At 41.3% G+C, this 22,531-nt stretch overlaps 1 protein-coding gene across 1 annotated transcript; it reads right to left on the bottom strand.

Moving 5' to 3' along the window:
• Positions 1 to 9,587: 9,587 nt before the first annotated feature.
• EAF2 (ELL associated factor 2) lies at positions 9,588 to 22,289 on the bottom strand. The gene is made up of 6 exons (XM_058027890.1): positions 22,128 to 22,289; positions 19,781 to 19,875; positions 18,967 to 19,103; positions 18,056 to 18,201; positions 14,803 to 15,069; positions 9,588 to 10,430 (listed from the first exon to the last, which is right to left on the bottom strand). The coding sequence occupies exons 1-6, from the start codon at positions 22,228 to 22,230 to the stop codon at positions 10,384 to 10,386; spliced, it is 795 nt and encodes a 264-aa protein (XP_057883873.1). The 5' UTR covers positions 22,231 to 22,289; the 3' UTR covers positions 9,588 to 10,383.
• Positions 22,290 to 22,531: the final 242 nt, after the last annotated feature.

The following is a 22,531-nucleotide window of genomic DNA, read 5'->3' as shown; positions in this document are numbered from 1 at the left end:
TGGTATCCAACCTAAATCTCCCGTGGCACAACACAAGGCCATTTCCTCTCATCATGTCACTTACTTGAGAGAAGAAACCAACCCGCACCTGGTTACCACCTCCCTTCAGGTTGCAGAGAGCAAGAAAGTCCCCTGGGAGCCTCTTTCTCTCCATGCCTAAGTTAGGGGGTTTTACGTGTCTGTTTCTTTGAATATGTTTTTCTTTCAAGGCTTCTGTTGGAAAGGCAGTCTTTAGGACTCATGGCAATCTCTGGTGGAACTGAGGAAGGAAATACTTCCCTTCAGGATTTACTCTCATCTCACCCATATGTAGACAGACGTGTGTAGATCAACAGAACGGTTTAATTTCTCAGCAGTGGCAAACAACATCACAAGATGAACTGAAACATCAAGAGTACTTTTAAAAAGAGAGTTGGAGATCCCAAACATGTAATTCTTCAAATACAACAAAAGTTTGGGCAACTCCTGAGTCTGGCACCTGGTCCGGAGTGCCAAGGCTTGTTATCCCCCCTGGAGGAGCAAATGAGGGGAAGGTCCTTGAGTAGGAACTGGGGAGAAGTAGGGTAGGAAAGCTTATGGTCATGGCTGTGTTACCGGGCAGGGAATTGAGCCCAGCACATATGGACACATGCAGCTGCCCTCTGAGTGTTTGTACAGCTGTTTCCAGAGTTCCCCAGAGAAAACATGTTCCAAAAGACTCCACTCTTATTCATCTTTCTTTTTTTCTTTCATTGCTAGCAGTCCTTTTCTAGGTGCCCAATTCTCAGTGTCTTGAGAATTTTCCCTGGTGGGCACCCAGGAAATCATTAAGACATCCATTAGTTAAAGGTCTTGCTCTGGGCTGCTCCATCGGCTAACTGTGGGAAGCCCTCTGAGCTGAGTTCTAATCAATACCAATTCCAGCTCTCATGGGGCTGCTTCCCATCCCAAGATCCAAAGCTTCTGCCGCTCTCAGTCTGAGGCTGTGGAAAAATGGTCTGCCTTCCTCAGCAAGCTGTGGCTACACAAAAAAGCATGCAGCATATAAAAATAACATAACATTTCTCATAATTTGAGAAAATTGTGGGAAGAGGCCCCAAACCAAATAGCTTCAGATTTCCTTGCAAACCACAAGTCCAGAGAGTCAAACTATTCCCAAACACATCACCATCTCTTGTCTTGCACACAAATGCCACAAACTGCTCTCCCAGTACCATGTGCTGAAACACCAGTTTTAGGAAAAGTTATATATGCATGTCACCAGTATTTCACTAAAGCTCTTTGGGAAAAGACAAGCTCCTGGAAATTTTTGTATCTGGAGGAACTGAAGCTTAAGCAAAGGTTTGCCCAAAGAGGGTACTAAAAAGTTGGGGGTCAGTCTGGTCAAATAGGTTGACCTATTCAGCATGCCAAGTTCAGGCTTTTGGAAACCTACAAGCACATGAAATAAAAAACGTTTACCAATTGGGGTGTCCTCTAATTGCAATTAGAAAAGGAAAATAAAATCTGAGGAGTAGCTCTAGCTCAACCCATGTCCAGGCACCAAAACCTCCAGGAGACAGGATGCTCCCAGAGCCTTTACTCTCTTCCCACTGACAGTCCAGCTGTGCTAATGTATAGGGATGAACAGTCCTACTGGCAATCAGCAGAAGAGTGAAATGCAGAAACACCAAAACACACCAGTCATTCAAAATAAGCTGAGAACAGGGACTGTGGACGTCATTGTGCATTTATTAAATCCTCCTGGAAATTAATTTTCCATGCCCTGAAGAAAGCCACTTGGATATTTGTAAATTCAAATTGTCATTTTAATCAGATGGAAGTCAGTTAGAATTTTACAAATCATTTAAATAATGATCAGAATTTAAAATCTATGTTCCTACTCAAGGGCATTTAAAGCCATTGTAAATGAAAAATGAAACTTATCAACCATTTCTCCCTTGTGCTGAACAAATGGCCTTCACTGAACAACTGCTGCGTAAGAGTTGTCTTTATCTTGCTGAAGCTGAGACCAGAACCTACAGCACCAAATGCTCTTTCTTCAGAGTGTATCTCAGCACACACACACACACACACAAAGGAGAGTTAACAGCAGGCCTTGCTGACACAGGAGTTTATCTTAGCACAGCTAATGCATTACCAGCTAATTCCTGGAAGTTGAAAGCAGCCAGGTCTCAGACCCTGCTCACACGTGTTGCCTGTGATAAGAAGCCACACTTTTGTATTTCTGCATCTGTTTGTTAGCGTCACTGAACAGGTAAGCTGCTTTACTGCTAAAGGTGCCCTGACTGTCTCATTTCCTCCCTGGCCCATGTCAGCCTGCTGCTCCAAGGAGTTATTTGGGCACTGCTGGTTGCTGGTAAACAGCCATCACACTCTAGGGAGGCTGCACCACGGTTCGGGATACATAAATCTTACACTGTCTGTAGAGGGCCTCACAATTAAATACTTAATTGTATCAAGCCCAGATAAAGTCATTTGAGAAAGCAGTGCTCTAATTTCCAGTTGTTTTGTTTTTCAAGAGCTAGAAATGTTAAAAGAGGTTCTAGTTAGACAAATGTCTCTCTGCAAATTGCCAGAGATACACAATTAGTACTAAATTGTCATTAACCCTGCATACAGCTTTACAAAGCAGAGTATAAAGTAATCTGAAATTGTGTCCTTGCCAGTTTCATCAGGACTTGCCTTTTCAATATGAAGACACCAATTGTTTGAAACAGCTCCTAATGAGACATTTTGGGCCACACATAAATTGTTTCTGCCTCAAGGGATTTGACTGTCAGATGCAATAGCAACAATGACATATTCCTGGTTTGCTTTTTATCACTGATTTTGTGACGTCTCTATCTAAATCCAGAGAGATCCAGGCCTGGGTGGATTTTGGCAGGGTGGCCCGTGATCAGAGTTAAGATGTTTCTGCGCTTTTCAACACCACCTTGAGCTTTAACGCAGCCAGATAATTTCCTTCAGGAGAAATTGGGAACAATACTTGCCTATTGCTGGGGTGGGTTAGTCAGCATAGCCTCACCTAATCCTACTCACCCACACTTTGTTTGTGACTCAAACATTTACACTTTATGATTTTTCTTTCCTCATGGGCAGTAGTGCTGGAGGCTGGGAGACCGTGCAGCCGGGTGGGTTATGTCCTGACAGGACTGTGAGCTTGGATGTGTGACTAAGTCAGACCCAGAGGGAAAAGGGCTGCCAGGTGTGGTTCCCAAGGCTTGTCTCCCTTCTAAGATGGTCTTTATGCTTCGAAACTGGCACCTTTTTAGGAAGGCTGGGCTTCATTCCTTTGTCAGAAGAGACACAGTAATGACGTAAAATACTCTTGCATCAACTCAAACAATACAGAATAGCTACATGAAGAGTAGAGTGAGAGACTTGTGGCATAAATACTCTCTTGCATGACAAGGGAGGAGGGAAGCTCATGCTAGCATGGTAGAAAAGAAACTTGTGAGGGCAAGTGGCCTGATTTCACCAGAACTGGGCTTGTGGCAGTCGGGGAACACTCTAGTAGCACAACAAGTTGATTGGGTGTTAAATTGTCTGGCTCTGTCACCTGAGCAGAGTCCAGCAGTGAGGATCCCTGCTGTTGAGCCATTGCAGTACCTGGAACAGTCACCTCACCTTATTGTGCGATGACCGAACTCTTTCCCTCCCTGATGAGCACCCTGCCAGTATCCCTGTGAACTGGAAAGCTGTGAGAAGTGCCAAGGCAAGCAAGCTTGAAATTACAGTTTTCATTTAGCTTGGAAAACAAATTTACCATCTGTACAGCCCATCCTTCTTGTCAAAGAAGCACAAGGTGAAGAAAACACAGCTGTGAGGCAGCCTCTCTCAGCTGAGCAACTCTATCAGGCAGGAGGTCTCTGTGGGGTGTGAGCTGCTGATAAGACCCAAGAGACTCACAGCTACCACACAGCAGGGAGCACAGTTTGTAGCCTCAGCAATTCCAGCAACAAATGCACCTGCTTGGGTGTTGCTCTCAAAGTCCCAGAAAGCATCAGATCAATCCAACATTGCCTTCACACACATCCCATGGACACTGGCTGTTTGTCAGCCTCCCATCACAGAGCTGCTCCCACTGGGCAGCAGCTGAAGTTACCTGGCAGCAATCATTCTCCTGTGCAGCACAGACAATCTCACATGTATTCTTGTTGGGTTTAGGAAGATGAGCAGCATGAGCATGTACTGTTTCCACAGTAGAGGTGATTTGGATCAAAGGCTCTGATGTAACATGGTATTTTTTGCTCACTCAGCTCAGCTCCACAGAATTATAAATATAGGCGACACATTATTAAAATTTTAACAAGTTTCTCTCTTGGGGCCCTCAGTTATTCACCTGTGAGTAGCTGTTGTTTCATCACCAGGAGGGAGTCAAATGGAAAGTACAAAGGCAGGGATGGGTTCTAATCTTTTAGTAGTCAGTTTGTTTTACAAATGAATGGGGATAAAAAGTCCCCAATAAGTTTAGTACACTCCTTCCAGGTGGTAGTTTCTAAAATGTAGTCATTGTGGAAAAAACTTCTTAAATAGTTTAACGGTCTTGCACCCTCAGTTAAACAGAGCCACAGCCACTGATCATCACTGTCCTTGACAAATGCCATGTTGGCTACTAGGAAAAGTCTGGCTTGTAAGGGGAGAAAGAGCTCAAATAAGGGAGTAACACAAGTGTAGCTGATAATCTGCATGGAGTTTTCCCCACCTGCATTCAGGTCACATTTGGCAAACATTTTTGATGACCAGCATTTCTAACAAAAAGTAGTTCTAAATCATTAGCTAAATGTCAACTTTCACACATGGGGAAAAAAATACAATGAAGAAACCAGAAAAAAACCAAAAGCCCAAGACATCATGCAGCATGGGAGTGGAAGTTATTCCACACTGTGGTGGGAGAGGATCATAATAAGGCACACGAACATTTCCAGCAGAATCTCTGAAGGACAGATAATTCCAAAATAGTTTGTTGTGCCCTCATTGCAGCAAACTGGCACGAATGTGTTTTGATTTGAAGGGGGAATCTTAATCAGACACTGGCCTTTAAAACAGCCTTAGCTTTTAGGAACACTTCACAGTGGTAGATTTTTTTATTACTACAATAAACATTTGGATCAAAACTCTGGTAAAAGCCTAAATCTTTTCATAAATTGCTAATGTGCAGAGAGTCAGGTGTAAAAAAGGTAATTGGATAAGGGATGAGTTGGTGTTTTCATGCTGCAACCTGCTCCCGTGTCTATCTGGGAGCTGTATATGAGGATGTCCATGAGTAGTTATTCCAAAAGCTGTAGCAATGAAAAGACACAAGGAAAAAGGGGGTTCTGTAGAGTTTACTGGAAATTCAGTACATCTTAGAAAAGGTACATTCAGTTAGGAGAGCTCAAGTTTAATTCTACTGGTTGCTAAAAGGAAGCCATTGTGCAACTGTTTTGCAAGAGCACTGAAACTGGTAGAACAAGATACACAGCATGTGGAAGTGAAACTAAAGATATTAAAGAAGAGTTTAGGTTGCTGTTGGGTCTTCTTTAATTAACTTTTTAAGACACTCCACTCTTCTTTAAACTTAAACAGCATGAAGGCCTCATCTCTTAGACGGAGCAAGTAATCCTCTGTCATGCGTAAGCACTGACGAGAACAAGCCAAGCTGCTCAGCACACGGGAGATGAGAGATGGAGAACAGGTTCTGTAACAAGGGCCCCTGTTCAAAGCCAGTCAGGAGAGGTCTCAGCAGCTAACTCACCAGGTATGTGTTGTACATCAACAAAGCCTTCTCTGTTGAATGAAAGGCTCCTTCATCTTTGCCTCTAACCTCCATTCCTTCCTGACCACAGCAGAGGGATTTGCTTTAGAGAGAAGGAAAATCTGAGAACATACTAATTTCTTCTATGGATTCAGAAAACCACAGAAACAACTAGAGCCCAAGCCTTTGCTGTTCCCAGTAGATGTGGCACTGGTTTTACACAAACCTTGTATGAGAAGTTGGGATTTCTCTTTTGGAGCTGAGTAGTTCTCCATGCCAACACAAGCCTTGACCTCTGAGTCTGCCCTTCAGAAGCTTTTCTCCATCATGAGAATCTGCAAGTGGGGAAACAAACCCCACAGTAACAGATGCTTTAGGGACTTCCATTACTTCAGCCCATTCCTATGCATATATCTGGTAAGCAAGGAGCTGCTGCCTTGGGATGCTACTGCTAACCAGTTAACAACCAGGGAAAGCAGCTACTCTAGTTTCATTGAACTGGGCAGAGTAATATCTGAGACACAGAAGTCTTTCTATCCCCCCCCCCGCCAGATGTGGATGACTACTTATATCATATTTGAGGTGTAAATTGTGAAAGACTTTATGATTTCTCACTTTTTTTCTCCTCATTTCAGCACATCTTCACCTTCTTATTGCATTTCCCCTACATCGGTCAAAGCAGCAGGAATATATATTTTAACAATATTCAAAGCTCTTTTTCTTCATTCTTCTTTTTATGTGTCCTCAAAAAGCTGGTATGAAACCCATATATATCAAGACTGTCCTTAGTACCTTATGTGGTTGGCTGAATGACCTCAAAAAGTGGTGAGAGAAGGGATTCACATATACTGCAAGCATTCAGCCTAGCAACCATCATGACCCAAGTTATCTTCTCTTTCTTCCTCTGACCTTCTTCATTTCTGTCCAGTTTATGCATCCTCATTTCTTCTGTTTAAGGAGGATTCAACCATCTGCTTGGCTGTGCTCAGAAACCTTCCTGTAGAAATTCTAAAGAAAATGAAAAGTGTTGGCCAACAATTACACGATTTTGGTGGATCAACATCTTGAGTACCAAATCAAACTATTATCTGAGATGATCTGTTCATATTTAGTTCCCCAGAAATCAGTCAAGAAAGACCCAACAAATAATTCTTAAAAATGCTGTGGTTCTGTTGTTAAGGTGATACACTGTTAACACAGAATTGACTTAGAAAAAGTTTTTAATCTGAAAAATCATTATACCCTGCCTTCAGAAAACCCCAAGTACATGGCAATCCCAGTGTTTATCATGGAACACAGTGGTGCCAGAGCTACCCTGAAGAGATGGCCCTGGCCTGTCCACATGCCCCAGGTCAGGATTCATGAAAAACAAGAGGACAGTGTTCTTAAGATATTAGAAGCTGCCAGGCAAGGTAGGTACAATTGGTAAACACACATAATCCCTATTTCAGGAATTAATGGAGGGTGAATACTGCAACCTTGAAGTAGTTACCAAACAAACTGTGCTCGTACCAGGTACCATGCAGAGAGAAGGGGCAGGTGGACTGTGGCTGCAGTGGTCTGTATCATTGAAGACTAAAACATTCTCAAGTTTTCAGCTGCATTGGGAAGGTATTTTTGATTTATCAATATAAGAGATAAGCAGCTGTTCTTCAAGTCCAAAACATACACACTGGCTTCATTATAAAGTCACAGAAAAATATATACTGTCTCAAAATATTATTCAAATATACCTGCTGCTTAGAGATACACACACTAGTGCTTTAAATCTCTGGATGTAAAGACAAAATAACTAAAAGAAATAAGATAGAGCCAGATATATTTCAAGTCATTTTGAAAGACGTACTCAGAGGTTGTAGGAACAGTGGTCATGGAACTTACAGCTGTTACTGATTTTATTACTTTCCAGTTAAATTGATATCACATGAATAAAACTGGCTTTAAGGGAGGATAGAATTTTCAAATCAGGGTCAAAAAAGGGTCCCCTTCTCACTCATGCCATTTGGGAACAATCTGCAGGGGATATGGAGGCTCAGCACTGCTCGGGGCGTACAACCCCAGCCTTAGGGGAGGAAATGCCCCTGGAAGTCACAAATGAGACCCTTGCCAAGTTCTCTGCATGAGAAGAGGCTGCACAAGCTGCTTAGCTCACCTGCTGATGTTTGACAGGTGCATGGATAAGGGGGAAGCCAATCACATGTGTTTGGGTTGGAAATGGCATGTACAGCTTTATTATCTAATGCATTTACATGTTATCTTTTTGCCCTTATTTCTCTAAGACCTGTTAGAGAATCTTATCTCCTGTCCCATTACTTAAAGGGAAGCTTTCCTGCATTATCACAATTGTGCATTTGACAAAATGCCTGACTGGCCACTAACCCCTCTGTACTACATACTGTACAAAAGCTTCAATAATATTCTTCCCTTCCTAGAAAGCTTTCAACCCAAAGATCAAATCCTAAAGATAGCACAGGCTTAGCTAGAGTCCTGAGACCCAGGAACCTGGAAATCTGCTTTGCTCCCTGAGCTATATTTAAGCACATGTATACATGTGAGCACAGTCACATACAGACTGCACTCAACAGTTTTATCACTGAAGGAGTGATTATAATCCATGAATACATATGCTCTGCATGACTTACATTGTGGCCTGGTCAGTGCTTCCACACATCTGCTCACTCTGTACACCCTGAATGCCCTGTTATTCAGGAAAAACAGCAGCATTCTGGCTGGAATTAGAATTTAGCATCATCCTAAGGGAAGACTTCCATGCAAGTGAACCACTGGGGACAGAGGGAAAGCAAAGAGAAGACAGCTCAGGACACTGCATTATCATAGACTCCTTTAATTAGCACACAGGGCTGCTCCTTAGTGCTAAGGTGCAACATCTCAGCTCCTCACACTGCCCAACTTTATCAGCAGCATGTGCCAAGAGCCAGGTACTCTGCTAGAGTTCCCACACCAACAGCTAGGATCTATGAGAGACCTCAATCCTCCTTCCCTCAAGAGTTCCCACTGTCTTACAGGGGTTATCACACAGCATCCTTGCTCAAGGTTGTGCATTAGCCCTTTAATAACACGGCTCACCCATGGCTATGAACTTGAGTTTTTTCCTTTGAGTATGAACACAAGAACATTTTGCTTCTTACAATCCCAGCTTTAGGAAGCCAGAAGATTAATGAGCTGTGACCTGGTGCAGAGCACAAGGTCTGGAAGCATCAGAAAGCAGCATTTCCCATATTTAATTTCATTTCCCATATTTCACCGGGCTGGTAGAGCAGAGTTCAGAGAATAAGCTCCTCTAGTACCATCTATTGTATACATTTACTGAGTGTGCAGTTTTTTCCATGTCTGCACATTCAGGCTGACATATGGGATTCAGTCCTCACAGTTTAGACACAAAGCTGTGATCCAACCACTGCAATCCAGCAAAGGAGACTTCTGTGCAAGACTGAACAGACTTATCTTGTCAGAACTCACCCTACAGACATTTGCTACTGTTACAAAACTCTTAAGTGGTAAATTACAGGATGAAATTTGGAGTCTGGTCCTCAGTTCTTCAGGTCTTGAAGTATCATTTCAAATGTGGAAAAAGACCTTTTCTTGTCTAATATGGTATTACTTCCCACTGGCATTTGGATGTAATCTGTAATAAACACTCAGTTGCATCACCATAAACTTTTGGCAAGCTCTTACTAAGGGTCACCTCAGTGTAACAAAAGCAACAAACATTTCAGTCTTGTAGACAGGATGGAGAGTCCTTATTAGCTACTATTTCACTGCTTTATTTCTTTGCTTGACCCCTTCACTGGCATGACTACTTTAGGTAAAAAATTGAATTCTTAACCAGCAAAAACAGAATCTGATGCATGAAAATGATAAACATTTGCTTTATTAAATTACTTTTGTACTTCTACAAAGAAATTTTCTGATTTCTGTTACAGAATTAAATGAAGGAAATTCATTGCTGTCTCTGCAGTTACCTAAATTTAGATACAAAAAGGTTGTAAAAAGACTGCCCTATTCAAGTTACATAAAACAGGCAGAAAACAGACAAGTTCCCTCAGGAATCTTGAGGCTCAGAAATATAAAGTCCCATTATATAATGAAATTAAGAATTCAGCAATGTGTTGAACAATTGTAAACTGTAACTGCACTAGTGGACCACATTATTCAGCAGTTTCCTTAAAGGTATGAACTGTGAACAGAACAAAAAGTGTAGCTGACACAGCAGACCTCATTTAGTTGTTCTCCCTTTCTCCCTCTCCAAGTCAAAGTTGTGAGATCAGCATTTAAATGATAGGAAGGAAACTTGCCTCCATAAATATCAGAAATTTCTCCATTTCATAGCTATTTATATAAAGTAACTAGCTGTTACAAATCAGTTTCAAGTAAAACAGGTGGCTGAGGCAAAAATAATCAAAATCAGATCATACACAATTTTACTGTAAATACAGTAATTTGAAAGATAAACACATAACCATAGCACTGACAGGATATCAATGCTGCTGTATTATAGACATGATGTGTCAGTAGAAAATTAGGATGTCTATTATCAAAATTGAGGACATTCATTCCAGTCTCTGGTAATCTAATCTTAGTGCAAAACAGATGCTAAGACATATTTAGCAAAAAAGGTGATACGTTTAAGGCCAAAAAGTTGTTCAGTCATCACTATCGCTTCCAGATTCACTCAGCTGCAAGTCATTTCCTAGAAGAAAAAGAGTCAACATATTAGTCATTTTCAAGGAAATAATTTTCTTCTTTCATGATACTCCCTTTCCCAATTATGGCTTACAAAAGCTAATAGCAAACAAGTAAGGGGGGCTGGACTAGATGATCTTTCAAGTCTCTTTTAACCCAAACTATTTTATGATAAAAGAATAAGTGCATGTAGAACCAAACTCACAGTGACAGAACCTTAGAGAGATAATTTTTCTACAATTTTAAAATCTTGGCAAGGAAGCCATTAGCATATTTGCACAAGGGCATTTATTTAACATCACCAGATCACAAAAGACAACACCTAGCTATCTCTGCCACCCACATTTTCATGCTTCACAAGTGGAAAAACTGCTGGCGAATGCAGTTTTATGAAAAACAAGTTGTTGTTTTTTTTTTTTGAAACACATCTGAATGCTACTCAGCTGTGCTTGAAAACAAAGTGGTGTCTCAATCAAGAAGAGCAGCTCTTTGACATACCACTTAAAGATGTATCAGTGACCTACTATTTCAAACTGGTTTTGGAACAAGTGAGCAAACAAAACATCAAAAGAAATTTTACAAAGCATTTTAATTTGGTGGCTGTCTCTATATATTTCAAAATGAGGAAGTAAAAAGGCTACCCTGTGCTTGCTGTGGATGTCCATAAGCTCAGGGGGTGTGAGGAGGGAATCTTCCCAGGATGACAGATAGCTAACAAAAAATACAGCAGCATGCTCCACACAATCTACATCATATCTAGCAACTTCCCACACATTTTTAGGAGTCTGTTCCAACTGGTATGTTTTTACCCACACCTCCCTTGCCAAACAACCATTACAAAAGAAAAAAAAATCATCTTGGGCTATGCAGAAATGGCCTAAAAACAAAAGAAAAATCACTGAAACTGAAAAAACTGAGTGAACACACTATTCTCACATGAAAACCCCACAACACTCAGATTGGATCTTTTACTGTCAGGCCTATCATTTCTGCCAGAACACTGGAGCCTTTAACATGGCTGCATTTAGCCTTCCTTTGTTTTCCACTGTGTCATCAATAAAGCTTAGAAAGTGGTACATGCTTCTCTGCAACAACAAAAACACTTTATATAAGAAAAGAACAGTGAAGATGGTTGTTTCCAAAAATCTTTAAAGACAATTTTTTTCTTTCCAATCCTCTATATAAAGAAAAAATTTACAGCCATATTATTTTAAGATAAATTTAAAAAGCTTTAGAAAAGACAAAATCAAGTTATTTGTCAATAATTGTTCAGAACATTATAATACCCTAAAAGATCTTTCAAGACAGAGAATGGTATTGGTAAATTTAACTCCTGTATTTATCACTCAAAGGAGAATTACAGTGAATTCTTAGAAATCCCAGCCCTGTTATGCACTAGGTACTTTATGGGAGGACAGGGAGTGTGAACAAGAAGATAACCTTCCAAATGGTGTTTCTGCAGCCTTCAAAAGTTATTTCAACACAGTTAATAGAAATTACACAAACCCTGTAACACCAGCCAAAAATACCAATGCTTGTGAAAACCAGCAGATGGGAAAGGCAAGAACTCCAAGTTCCAGAGTCAGAATTAATATGTTAGGATTTACTTCAGGCTAAGCTTTCTGCCTCATTTTTGCACTCCTATCTCAAAAAAACACCTTCAGAGAGAGGGCAAAACAGCACAATCTAGAGCTGGTGGTGTTCAGATGGATTTGGTGCCAAGACAGAAAGCTCATTTAATGAGGACCCTGAAGAAACATCTAGACTATTGTACTTACGAGGCAGCAATGAAGTGAGGGAAAACTGCTGAATTCTTTTCATGGTGCCAGCTGCTTATTAGCAGTATTAATTGGGGAAATAGGAAATGTAATTTGCAGTGCAATCTATGTTTTTAAATTGGTGAATATAATATATTCAACTGAATTCTTGCTAGTTATAGGGGACAGGGAAACTCACAGGAGTGATCACTGTCTCACAAATCTTAGTGTCACACCAAAACCAAACTAATACAAGGGAAAATTATTATTTGTCAAAGTAAAACAGCTATGTTTGTACCAAGCATCAAAAGAAGTGAAGTTGTGCTGAATACTAAGTACTTAACACAAGGCCACAGAACAGCCCATCTATGCTGGGTTTTCTTTGGAAAGTTCCTTTGTTTAACATAACCCTTGTTTAAAGAAAAAGTAGACATAAAGCAACATGAGCAAATATTCATGAAGAACAGATTCATTAGTGTCACCATTTGCAGACTTTGTTATAAGGCAAGTTGTGAGCCCATATAATCATCTTCTCAAGGTAGAAAGGGGAAGAAGCAGTATTTTGGGAGTGAGGGGCAGTATTGAGCCCCAGATTCCTGAAGAGGTAGATATGTATCTGACAGAAGTATTTAGTTGCCATGTTCCAGACACCACCTCCTCCATTTTCCAAATTCTACAAAATTTAGAATTTACAGCTGTTTAATTTCTACATGCAAGATAAAACTCTGCTGTCTAAGCTTCCCCCAACCTTCTCCCTGCACAAAGAAAGTCAAAGAAAAACTTCACTAATTACCTGGTATGGCCCTGATTCTACAGAGGTGCACAAAACTAGTCACAGACATAAGCACACACCTCAAAGCAAGATTAGACAAGCAAGCAGCTTGTGCTGACATTTGTTGATTCAGTATTTTATTTTTGCAAAACCTTATTTGAGATGGAAGAAAATGACTGTACAAAATCTGACTGAGAACTCTTGCCATCCAAAGTAGAACAATGTGCTGTCCGTTTAGTTTCTCCAGGTTTCACTCTCCTGCCAAATTCCCTCAGCAATAGAGCTGGAGAAGTGCAATTTTGGAAGGAGCTGGTTTGATCTTTAACCAGTGGAGGTGTCTTGTGAATGTTAACTGGACTGGAAGTTGGGGATGGAATTGTTTTAAGCAGTAATATATCTGTAACTGTAATAGAAGTAAATGGCAATAATCTCAAGAGCTCAGAGGTCTAAGGTTCTGCCTGTCAACATGGTTCTCAAGCAACATCAAGCCACCAACTTCCCCTGAAGCACTCATGATGTTGTCATGGTTTAAGCAGCATTTTCTCCCTATGCTGGAACTAGTGGACTTGGCCACCTGTACTTGTATTTCTCACTGGAAGCTTTCCCACCTGAGATTCTGTCACTGGGGATAAAGCTTAATCAAATTTTCATAACAGTTTTATTAAAGTGTGGAGAACGGGAAATCGCATTTGTCAGTAAGGGTTGAAATAAGTGGCACTCTAATGTTACACAAATTGTAAACATGAAGACTTTGTTCTCTGCAGTGACAGTAAAATGAAAGCAGCATTTCGTTCTCTGCACACAAAGTCACAGGACTTCTCACTCTGATCTTATCTGTTCATGCAGTACATAATGAAATATCAATGCAGGTTATTTAAGTATTTAAATACTAGCTAAAAAAAAAAGAGAAAAAAGAAAAAGAACTGTCATTCATGTTATCCACTAAGAGCTGAAATAAAAGTAGATCTGCCAGAGTCTAAAATTTCAGTATAACAAGTTTACATATGAATGATAAACCATAATGATCTTAGGCTGCAAAGCAGGGTTGATGGAAATCTCTTCAAACCAAGGTCTGGCAGCTAAGCAGCTAATTAAAAATGTAACTATTCTGGAAAAGTTATCATAGCTGAATACTCACTTCTGTGTCTGAATACTCCTGTTATTTAGGCAGTGAACTTAAGTTTTTCTACCTAATGGGATTTTATTTCTTATGTGAGAGTTTTCCAAACTTTCCTTTTTTTGAATACATTGAGCATGCAATTCCAGGCTGTGCAGCAATCCCTATTGGACATCACAGCCACTCTTCAAATTACATTTTTAGTTGCCTGAATGTGTGGAATAAGATAATATCTCCTGAAAGCAAATCACCTCCTTCCTTATATGCAAAGGACAGTTTTGCCCTGTTGGCCAGTGGAACACTGCCATGAATAATTGCAACTGACACAGCTAAGAATACACCATCTTTTCTGTATACTCAGAGTATTGCAACCATAGTATCCTTCCCATAGTTCTAGCCAAGAAATGAAAAGCATATGTTCAGGGAGTGCCCTGTTACTTCAAGAATTTCCAATACAAAATTACTGTTCTCCAGTCCCAATGTGTAGAACTGGGAGGAAGTCAGAACAGTTTAGGAAATATTTTCAACTGCTTCAGCTTTAATTTAATATTTCTGAGAACCATGAACCTTCTAGCCCAGTGTCTAATTCAGCCTGCTGTTGAACAATCAAACCCTAGCATCACTTCCCCCAGTTTTAATTATAACAGAGACATACTTAAAAACAATATGGTTTCCTTTCAGAATCTCGATGTCTGGAATTGTGCACTAAGAAAAGAACAGCCTTTGTACTTACGTAGTGTATTCATCATATGACCACTGCTCTCTTGGGATCTGTTATGACTGGCATCTTTGTCAGGAACAGCCTGTTGTGGCATGGCAGACACCGTGGGCTGAGGCTGCAAATACGGCATCGACATCGGAAGAGAGGGCTTCATTTCCTCATCTTCAGAATCACTAGAACTATTTTCACTACTTGATGAAGAGGATGAAGAACTTTTAGAGTCAGATGAACTGTCAGAGCTACTCAGCTGGTCCATGATACTGGCTTCTGCTTTTAGCTCTGCAAACAATAGGATTTGTTTCTCAGTTTACATTCATCATAATTGAAATATAAGGAGGAGGGGAAAAAAGGAAAAAAAAAAATCAACAGACATCAAGCACACACTACAGCAACTTAAAAAAACCCCAGACCAAACCCACCAAAGATCTCCAGAACAAAGAAAAGGGCACAAGTGGTATCCAGCCTGTCATGTGGTTTTCTATCCTCATAGCTTGAGCACTTTCTCCCTTTGAAGCCAAGTTTTAGAACAAGGGTGACTGTGAACACAAATGCTTAACTCCACATTCCATGGGGTAATGCAGCCCACATAGCCTTTAATTTCTGCAACTAGCAGAAATTGTTCTGTGTTTTCCTTAGCACCCCAAATATGGCTTTCACTGACTAAAAACTGCAGTTACAATCCACAGATCAGTCACTGCAAGATGTCTGCAGTTGCACCCAAAATGCCTGCCAGCAATTCAGCATTGCAATCAATACATTTGTTTGGGCCATGTGATATTTTGCTCAAAATCAAGTTAAGCACGAAGAATATCCAAAAGAGCCACGAGTCTTACACTAGACATTTGTTAAGATGGTCTTACAAGCTCTTAGAATACTTCAGGAACAGCTTTGATATAGCAGACACAATAAAGCAAGTAGGAGAGTAGCTCATCTCTCTTCAAATTTACCCAATACAGAACAAGTTGAAGGTGAAAGTCACCAAGATGCAAGACAGTGCAAAGCTTAAGAGAAGAAGGGAGGAGAAATAAAATGATTAATCTTCAACACAAACTTCCATGAAACAGACTCTAAGTTATCAAAGGCCACTCTAAAGGATAGGCCATCTTCATCAAAGACTTGTCTAAAAGAAAATGGTGTTCAGGAAAAATGGCACCTAAGAGTGCAGCTGTGGCTGCAGGAACAAATTAACCCAGTGCTAGGAAAGAAAAGAAAGAAAATGAAAGACTGAACTATTCAAGCATAAGGAAAAAAAGAAGGGGAACAGAAAGAAAATAAAAATTGGAAGCATATAAGCATCCTTTACTAAGGACATGCATGAGAGAACGTGATCCTCCACACATCTGGAGCTGTAAGACACCTAACTGAAGGACACCACTTGAATCCTAAGCATTCAATTCCACTTCCTCCTAAGCAATGTCTAATAGAAGAAAAATTTTAAGTGACTGGCCAATACCAAAAGCTAAGAAATAAGATCTCCATCTTGAATTCTGATGTAATTTAATCAGACAGAATTTAAATTAGGTGATTTTATCCAGTGAAGGAAGAGCAGTACATATACTAGAGGATAATGGCAGAATGAGCTGCCCCTCCACCCCAGAAAACAAAGTTAGTAACAAGTTCCAGGTAGCGTACTTAAGCAGGAATAGTCAGTTACACAACCATGGGATGAAGAATGATTAGCAGGCAGCACCTCTGAAGAGTCTGAGAGTTACAGTGGATCCCTACACTGCTCTGCCACTCCATGCTGTGCGGAAATGACTCGATACTGTTTGGTCTTGTGATACTACAGACATGATACTATTTGTTCTTTGTGTATAAAGATGAATAGTGCCTGTAAGGCAGCCTTCTTCCTCACGTCAGCACTGCTAGAACTTCTGTAGATGTGTTTAGGGACTATACTTAAGGAAGCTTTTGGACTCATTGCAAGAAAGCTGAAGGAAATTGCCAACAAATCAGGGATTTAAAAAGGAAACCTCCAAGGAAAGATTGAACCAACTGGTGTAATTTTGCATAAAGAATGGGAAAGACACAGCAGTCTGAGTCTGTGAAGGACTGCTCAGAAGCAGCACAGTAATCTGCTCTGTACTTGCATGATAAATATGAAAGTAGTAATAGGCTTGCTGTCAGACTATCTTTACAGGAGAACCCAAACAGTAAGGAGAGCAAAGCCGTGGAATGGCTTGCCAGCAAGTACAAGGATTTGTCATTGGAAGGTTCTAAGAACAGGTTAAAAGTTACATCAGAAATCTGACTTTAGGACAGAAGGATGGACTAGATGACTTGATAATATCTCTACCATCCTTTTAATTTTTTCAGCATTTTAAATAGTACTCAAAAGTGGACTGGCACTACACAAGAGTTTGGTACATTGGCAGTTACTTTGGAGACTTTCGGTACTTGATACCACCACTTCCCCCAAAAGAACAGACCACCTAGAAAAGGAATAATTTTATTTCCTTCCTCTTTGGAACCTGAGATGAATTATAGTACTGTTCTGCAATACAGATTGCTGGTCAGAGCTTAAAACCAAAATGGAAACAAAATACATCTTCATAATGATACATCTAAAAAAAAATCTGTTTAAAGGAATTCAGAACAACTTAGGAAGCAGATGTCAGTTCCAGTCAATGAAACTGCCACCTGTCAGCATTTCTGTAGCAAGTAATTACCACCTGCCATCTTCCTTGTCCTCCCAAAGGAAATAAGGCCTCCTATTAAGTGAAATATGAGTGTCACACCAAACCAGAGTCTCTCAAGGAAACAGTACACAGCACTGCTCAAGGGTTGATTTATGCAAGTTTTTAGCTGTCTTTTTCATTGGAACCTCATCTTCCACAAGGCTCTATCTGGTAATTTAAAGTGTAGGTTGAGTTGTGAAGTACTGTAACATATTTGCTGAGTGCACAGAAAGAAAAAGGAGCAATGTCAAAATGGAAGTGACTTAGTTCCAGTATGACAATACAGCCAAGGATATACTTGATTAAAGTACCTGTGGAAGAGAGAGCCAGGGAGACAGCAGCCATTATTAAACCTAATGGTTCAGCTGTTTTTTTTTTATTGTAGCAAGCTACAAATACTGTTTTTTTACACACTTGAGCCAGAGTGGTCATTTCCATATCAGAGTGAAATTGCTCACTTAATCAGTTTCTAGTGTGAAGCTCAAATAACACAAAACAAAACAAAAACAACCTACACACCCAAAAACCTCTTAAAAACTAATTGATAACAGCATAATTTCTGAAACTTGTGTGCCAGTGGAGCTTACCCCGTTCAATATCATCCATAGGAGAAGATGGAAATGTTTTTTCCTTTGATGGAGAGCTTTTAATGTTGTTTGGAGCCTTTGTTGCATTTCGCATTTGCTGCTGTTGCTGCTCAATGCGAGACTGGACTTTACTACTTCCTTCAGCTCTGTGTGTAAGAGGGAAAGATTTTAAATTACTAGAAGGCAAGAGGCAAGGAAAAAGGCAAGAACACAGTGGATGTGGTACCATGGAATTATTTCTCGTGCCTTTCTAAATAGCATAATTTGATTCTTAGATAAGTTATCATACTGGTAAGTTATTATACTAATACATATAAGACATTAATATATACTATTAATATTGTATATGTGTTTAAAACTATTTTTATACATTCCTATTAAATTTGCAATATTTTGGCAGTTGATTTGTTTTTATACTTTGCTACCCAGGATCACTTAATAATAATTCTGCTGGAAGTTACTTATATAGACTCAGCAGCAGAAAATAAATGTTTAAAACCTTGGTATGAGAAAAACAAGCCATTACAATTACTGAGACCTGTCACAAAATTTTCTTTTTTTTAATTTCCTCATTTACAAGCCAGAAGACAGTAGGCAAGCTACTAGCTAAATAGATCTTTTTTCCCCTCCCTCTAAACACATCAGAAAATAGTTACTATTTCTTTCAATAATATAACATGTTTTGGTTAATAAAAAATACATTGCAATTTCTTCTGCAGTCATGATTCAAAAGATGTGAAGTCAGTTTGCTGAGAAAGCAGGTTTTTCACTCCTTTGAGCGAGACCACGTACTTTCTAAAATTATGTTTTCCTAAAAATAGTGATATGTAGTTATATATCTCAATTTAGACTCATTAACATTGATTTTCAAAATGAGTAAAGCACAGTTGTTTCTCCTGTAAATCACCCACCTGGTTTTTTTCACAGTGATGTTGCTACTAAGTTTCTCTAGGCGACATTCTCCAGTGTCATGGTTGATAATTAAGATACATTCTTTTAGGTAAGGCTTCTTTGAGCCCTTGAACACAGTCACTGGTGGAGTTGAGCCCTATTAAATCAGAAGTCCAGTAAGTGTTACTCCTGTGGTCGTTTTTCTTAGAAACAGCAATCCTTCTGTGGTGACAAGTTCACTACAAGTGATCATTTCTAGCCATTAAAAACATTACTGGTTAATTCAAATTAGAGTCACAGTTGCCATGTCCAAAAGCAGCTGCTGTTTGACTGGAATGGGGTTTTACTCACTTAGCTTAGTTTGAAACGGATTAAATGCTTATTTCCCAATATTTCCTTATTTCTCTCTAGGACTCATCTCACCAAAAGAGGTTTCAGTTCCCATATCAGCAGAGCAGTAAAGCATGGCAGGTAGTAAATTTTCCCTTTCCAGTCTTTCCTGCTTTAGAGCTGCACTAGAGCAATAAATACCAAGGGGAAGCTTGCACTGCCAACATACACATGAAGCTTTTCTGTGTACGCAACACTTCTGGGTCATCCTACAGCATATTTCCAGTGCAGCAAATACACTTAAAGTTACAGTGCAGCTGTTTAACCTTTGAGTCTTTTGTAATCTTACAGTCTTAGAGCAATTCTTTTTCTACTCTAAAAATCACTCAGGCAGCTTTGAAACAGCACTAAAACTTTATACCCTTCCATAGCCAGGGTATATACTTAGGACAACAAAATAAATCATTCTTTTAAGCCTGCCACTCTTCAGCCACATCAACTCACCTCAATATTTGGCAGTGTTATTGTCACCTGTTCACCTTTGCCAACTTCAAGGTCTCCTTCACAGGACATATCAATAGATGCAGGCTTAAAGTCATCTAAATATAAAAACAAACTAGATTATTTACAGGCTTTTCAGGAATCTTATAAATGCAGGCACCACTTAATTGCAGTTGGAGGCTATTAAGTAAAAGCCTTTTTTTGCTAGTGTATCATCTAGCATTCCCCTGAGCAGATCATTCCATAAGTCAACAGAATTCAAAGTCAAGCTGCTTTTCTCAGGATCCATTATAAGTGTTTAAATCTTTCAGTTAAAATTAGAAAGACACCTTTAGGTTTTAATGGATAAGAGAGTCAAACAAGTTATGTTGTATTTCAAAAGGTACATTCTCATGTAATTATTTTCAGAAGAACCAATAAATAGTTCCTGAAAATGCTGATCCCAAACATGGGAGATGTAGACAAGTGACAGAAAATGCACAGAACAATATCAACCCCCAATATGCATTTCTCTTTCTGTTTCTAACTTTACTGTAACAAGCACAAAAACTTGGCGTTTCAGTATAGTTATTTCTGTTGAAAGTGAAATTCCTTCCCAATTTAACATTGATTTACATTTTGGGGGTTTTTTTCAGCATCTAAAGGACTCGTTAAAATAAGTTTTGAGCAAAAGAGGGTATTGATTTCTGATCCTTTTCAAAACTCTGAGACATTGCAAATAAGCATATGTTCAGGCATCAGCACGGCAGCTCTGTCACAGAGTATTATTTCCACCACGAATAAATTGGGAAAGGCTACAGCCAAAACTCTGCCTGTGCCGATTGAGGGAGACAGGATAGCATCAAGAGGCTCTTGAAGGCCTGTGATAACACATGTGGGGCTGAGCCCGCGGCTCAGGTACGGCAGGGCCGGTCTCGCCCCCCGGGATGCCGGAGGGGACCCAGGGGCCGGCACACACTCCTCGCCCCGCTGCCAGCCCCATCTCACACGCTGCTGGTCACTGAGGGCGGCATTCCTGCAGCTGGGGAGCCTCCATTCCCCAGCTCGGCCTGCAGCCACGGGCCAGGCGCACAGCCCGCAGCTGGAGGCACGGCTGCAGCCACAACACCGACCGGGCAGGAAAGCCGGGCTGCGGGAGCTGCTGGGCAGGGCCGAGCGCGCAGCAGGAGGCTCGCAGCTCAGACACAGGTGACAGCCCCGCTAACCTGGCTCGGGCAAACCCCTGAATGTCCTCCTACAGGAGCAAGCATACAACAGTTCCAAAGTTTCTCACCAAATCAGAGAGTATTTGCTTTTATATATGGCCACTGGGCTGTTAATAATTGAGAAAATGAAGATATTGATACTGCTTCTTAACTTCTAACCAACAGCTGTTGTCCTTTTTACTCAACTGTTAAAAAAAGTCAGGTGTTGGAGGGTATTTCTTCTGCATGTGCATTTGATAGAACTGATGAACGGGCCAGTTTCTGTGTCTCATTTGTTGGAAAGGAAGAGAGATTTCAAAACAGATTTCAGAATAAATCATCACATTAGAAGAGTCAGCATGAAACTCTAAGGGTAGGAGGTACCAGACGGGATTGTTAGTCCTCTTTAAAATTAGGGTAAATATCAAATTGCAGCATTTGTTTAAATCCATTTATAGCTTTTTTCTCCCTCTCCTCCGCTTCTACACTTGGAGACAATCTAAGTGCCATTCCCTTTGCTCACAGAGAGCACATTACCCATCCTGCACGCCGGACACTCTCCAGAGAACATACGTTCTCTGAATCTTGGGGATATCATTCTATAAATAACCAGACAACAAAACCAGAAGCTGCAGTGCTAAATTACCAAGGACTATAATCCTGGGAGCATTTGTTTCCTAGCTACCCTCAGAATCTTTGAGCACACACCTCTCTAGATAGTAATTATGTACTCAGGGAGGGCGTACTGGCTCCGTGATTAACACCGCCTGCCTTTAACCTTTGGTTGCTGAATTACACGGAACTTCTAAAAACTGAGCCCAAGCAAAGACAGAGCCACAGGTTCAGCTTAGCTCGGTTTCCAGCAGAACCGCAGGGAGACGCTATGGAAAAGGTATAAAAAGCTAAGTTAGTGCCCAGCGGACAGCGAGGGGCAGCTCTAGGATACAATGGCCGTACGTGCTCCCAGCACCGACTGAAACCTGCACGGCTCCCAAAATCCCGGACCAGCACCCCACGGCACTCAGCGCCAGAATCCCGGGACAGATGCAGCCGCCGAGAGCGGCCGCAGCCACCCCCGCCCTCCAGGGCACTGCGGGCACCGGGGGCCGCCGAACCCCTCCCCGACCCCCGCAGCCCCCCTGAGCCCCCCCAACCCCAGCACTCACAGCGGACAGTGTGGAAGGCGCAGCGCGGCTGCTTCTCGAAGCTCTCCCCCAGCTGTAGCACCCGCGCCTTGGGGTCGTAGAGCGACGGGACCGCTCCGTTCATCGCGGCAGCGCCTCACACCATGGCGGGCCCTGGGGCCGCCGCCGCCGCCCGCACCGAGCATCCCTCACGCCGCCCGGGCCAGCGGGACCCGCCCACGCGGCTCCGATAGGCCGGGAGGGGCAGAGCCCCGCCTTCCCCGAGCCGGATTGGTCAGCGGGCCCGTCCCCATGTAGATTTCCGCCAATGGGGTGGCGGAGGCGCCAGCCCGCACGCGGATATGCAAATGTACCCTCCTCCCGCAGGGGAGAGCGCTGGTTGGCGGAGAGAGGCCTCGACCACACAGCTGCGAGGGGAGGGGGGC

The sequence above is a fragment of the Melospiza georgiana genome, chromosome 7, assembly GCF_028018845.1.
Source record: "Melospiza georgiana isolate bMelGeo1 chromosome 7, bMelGeo1.pri, whole genome shotgun sequence".
NCBI lineage: Eukaryota > Metazoa > Chordata > Aves > Passeriformes > Passerellidae > Melospiza > Melospiza georgiana.
Note: the sequence above shows the minus strand (reverse complement) of the source record. Positions and strands in the feature narration are given on the sequence as shown.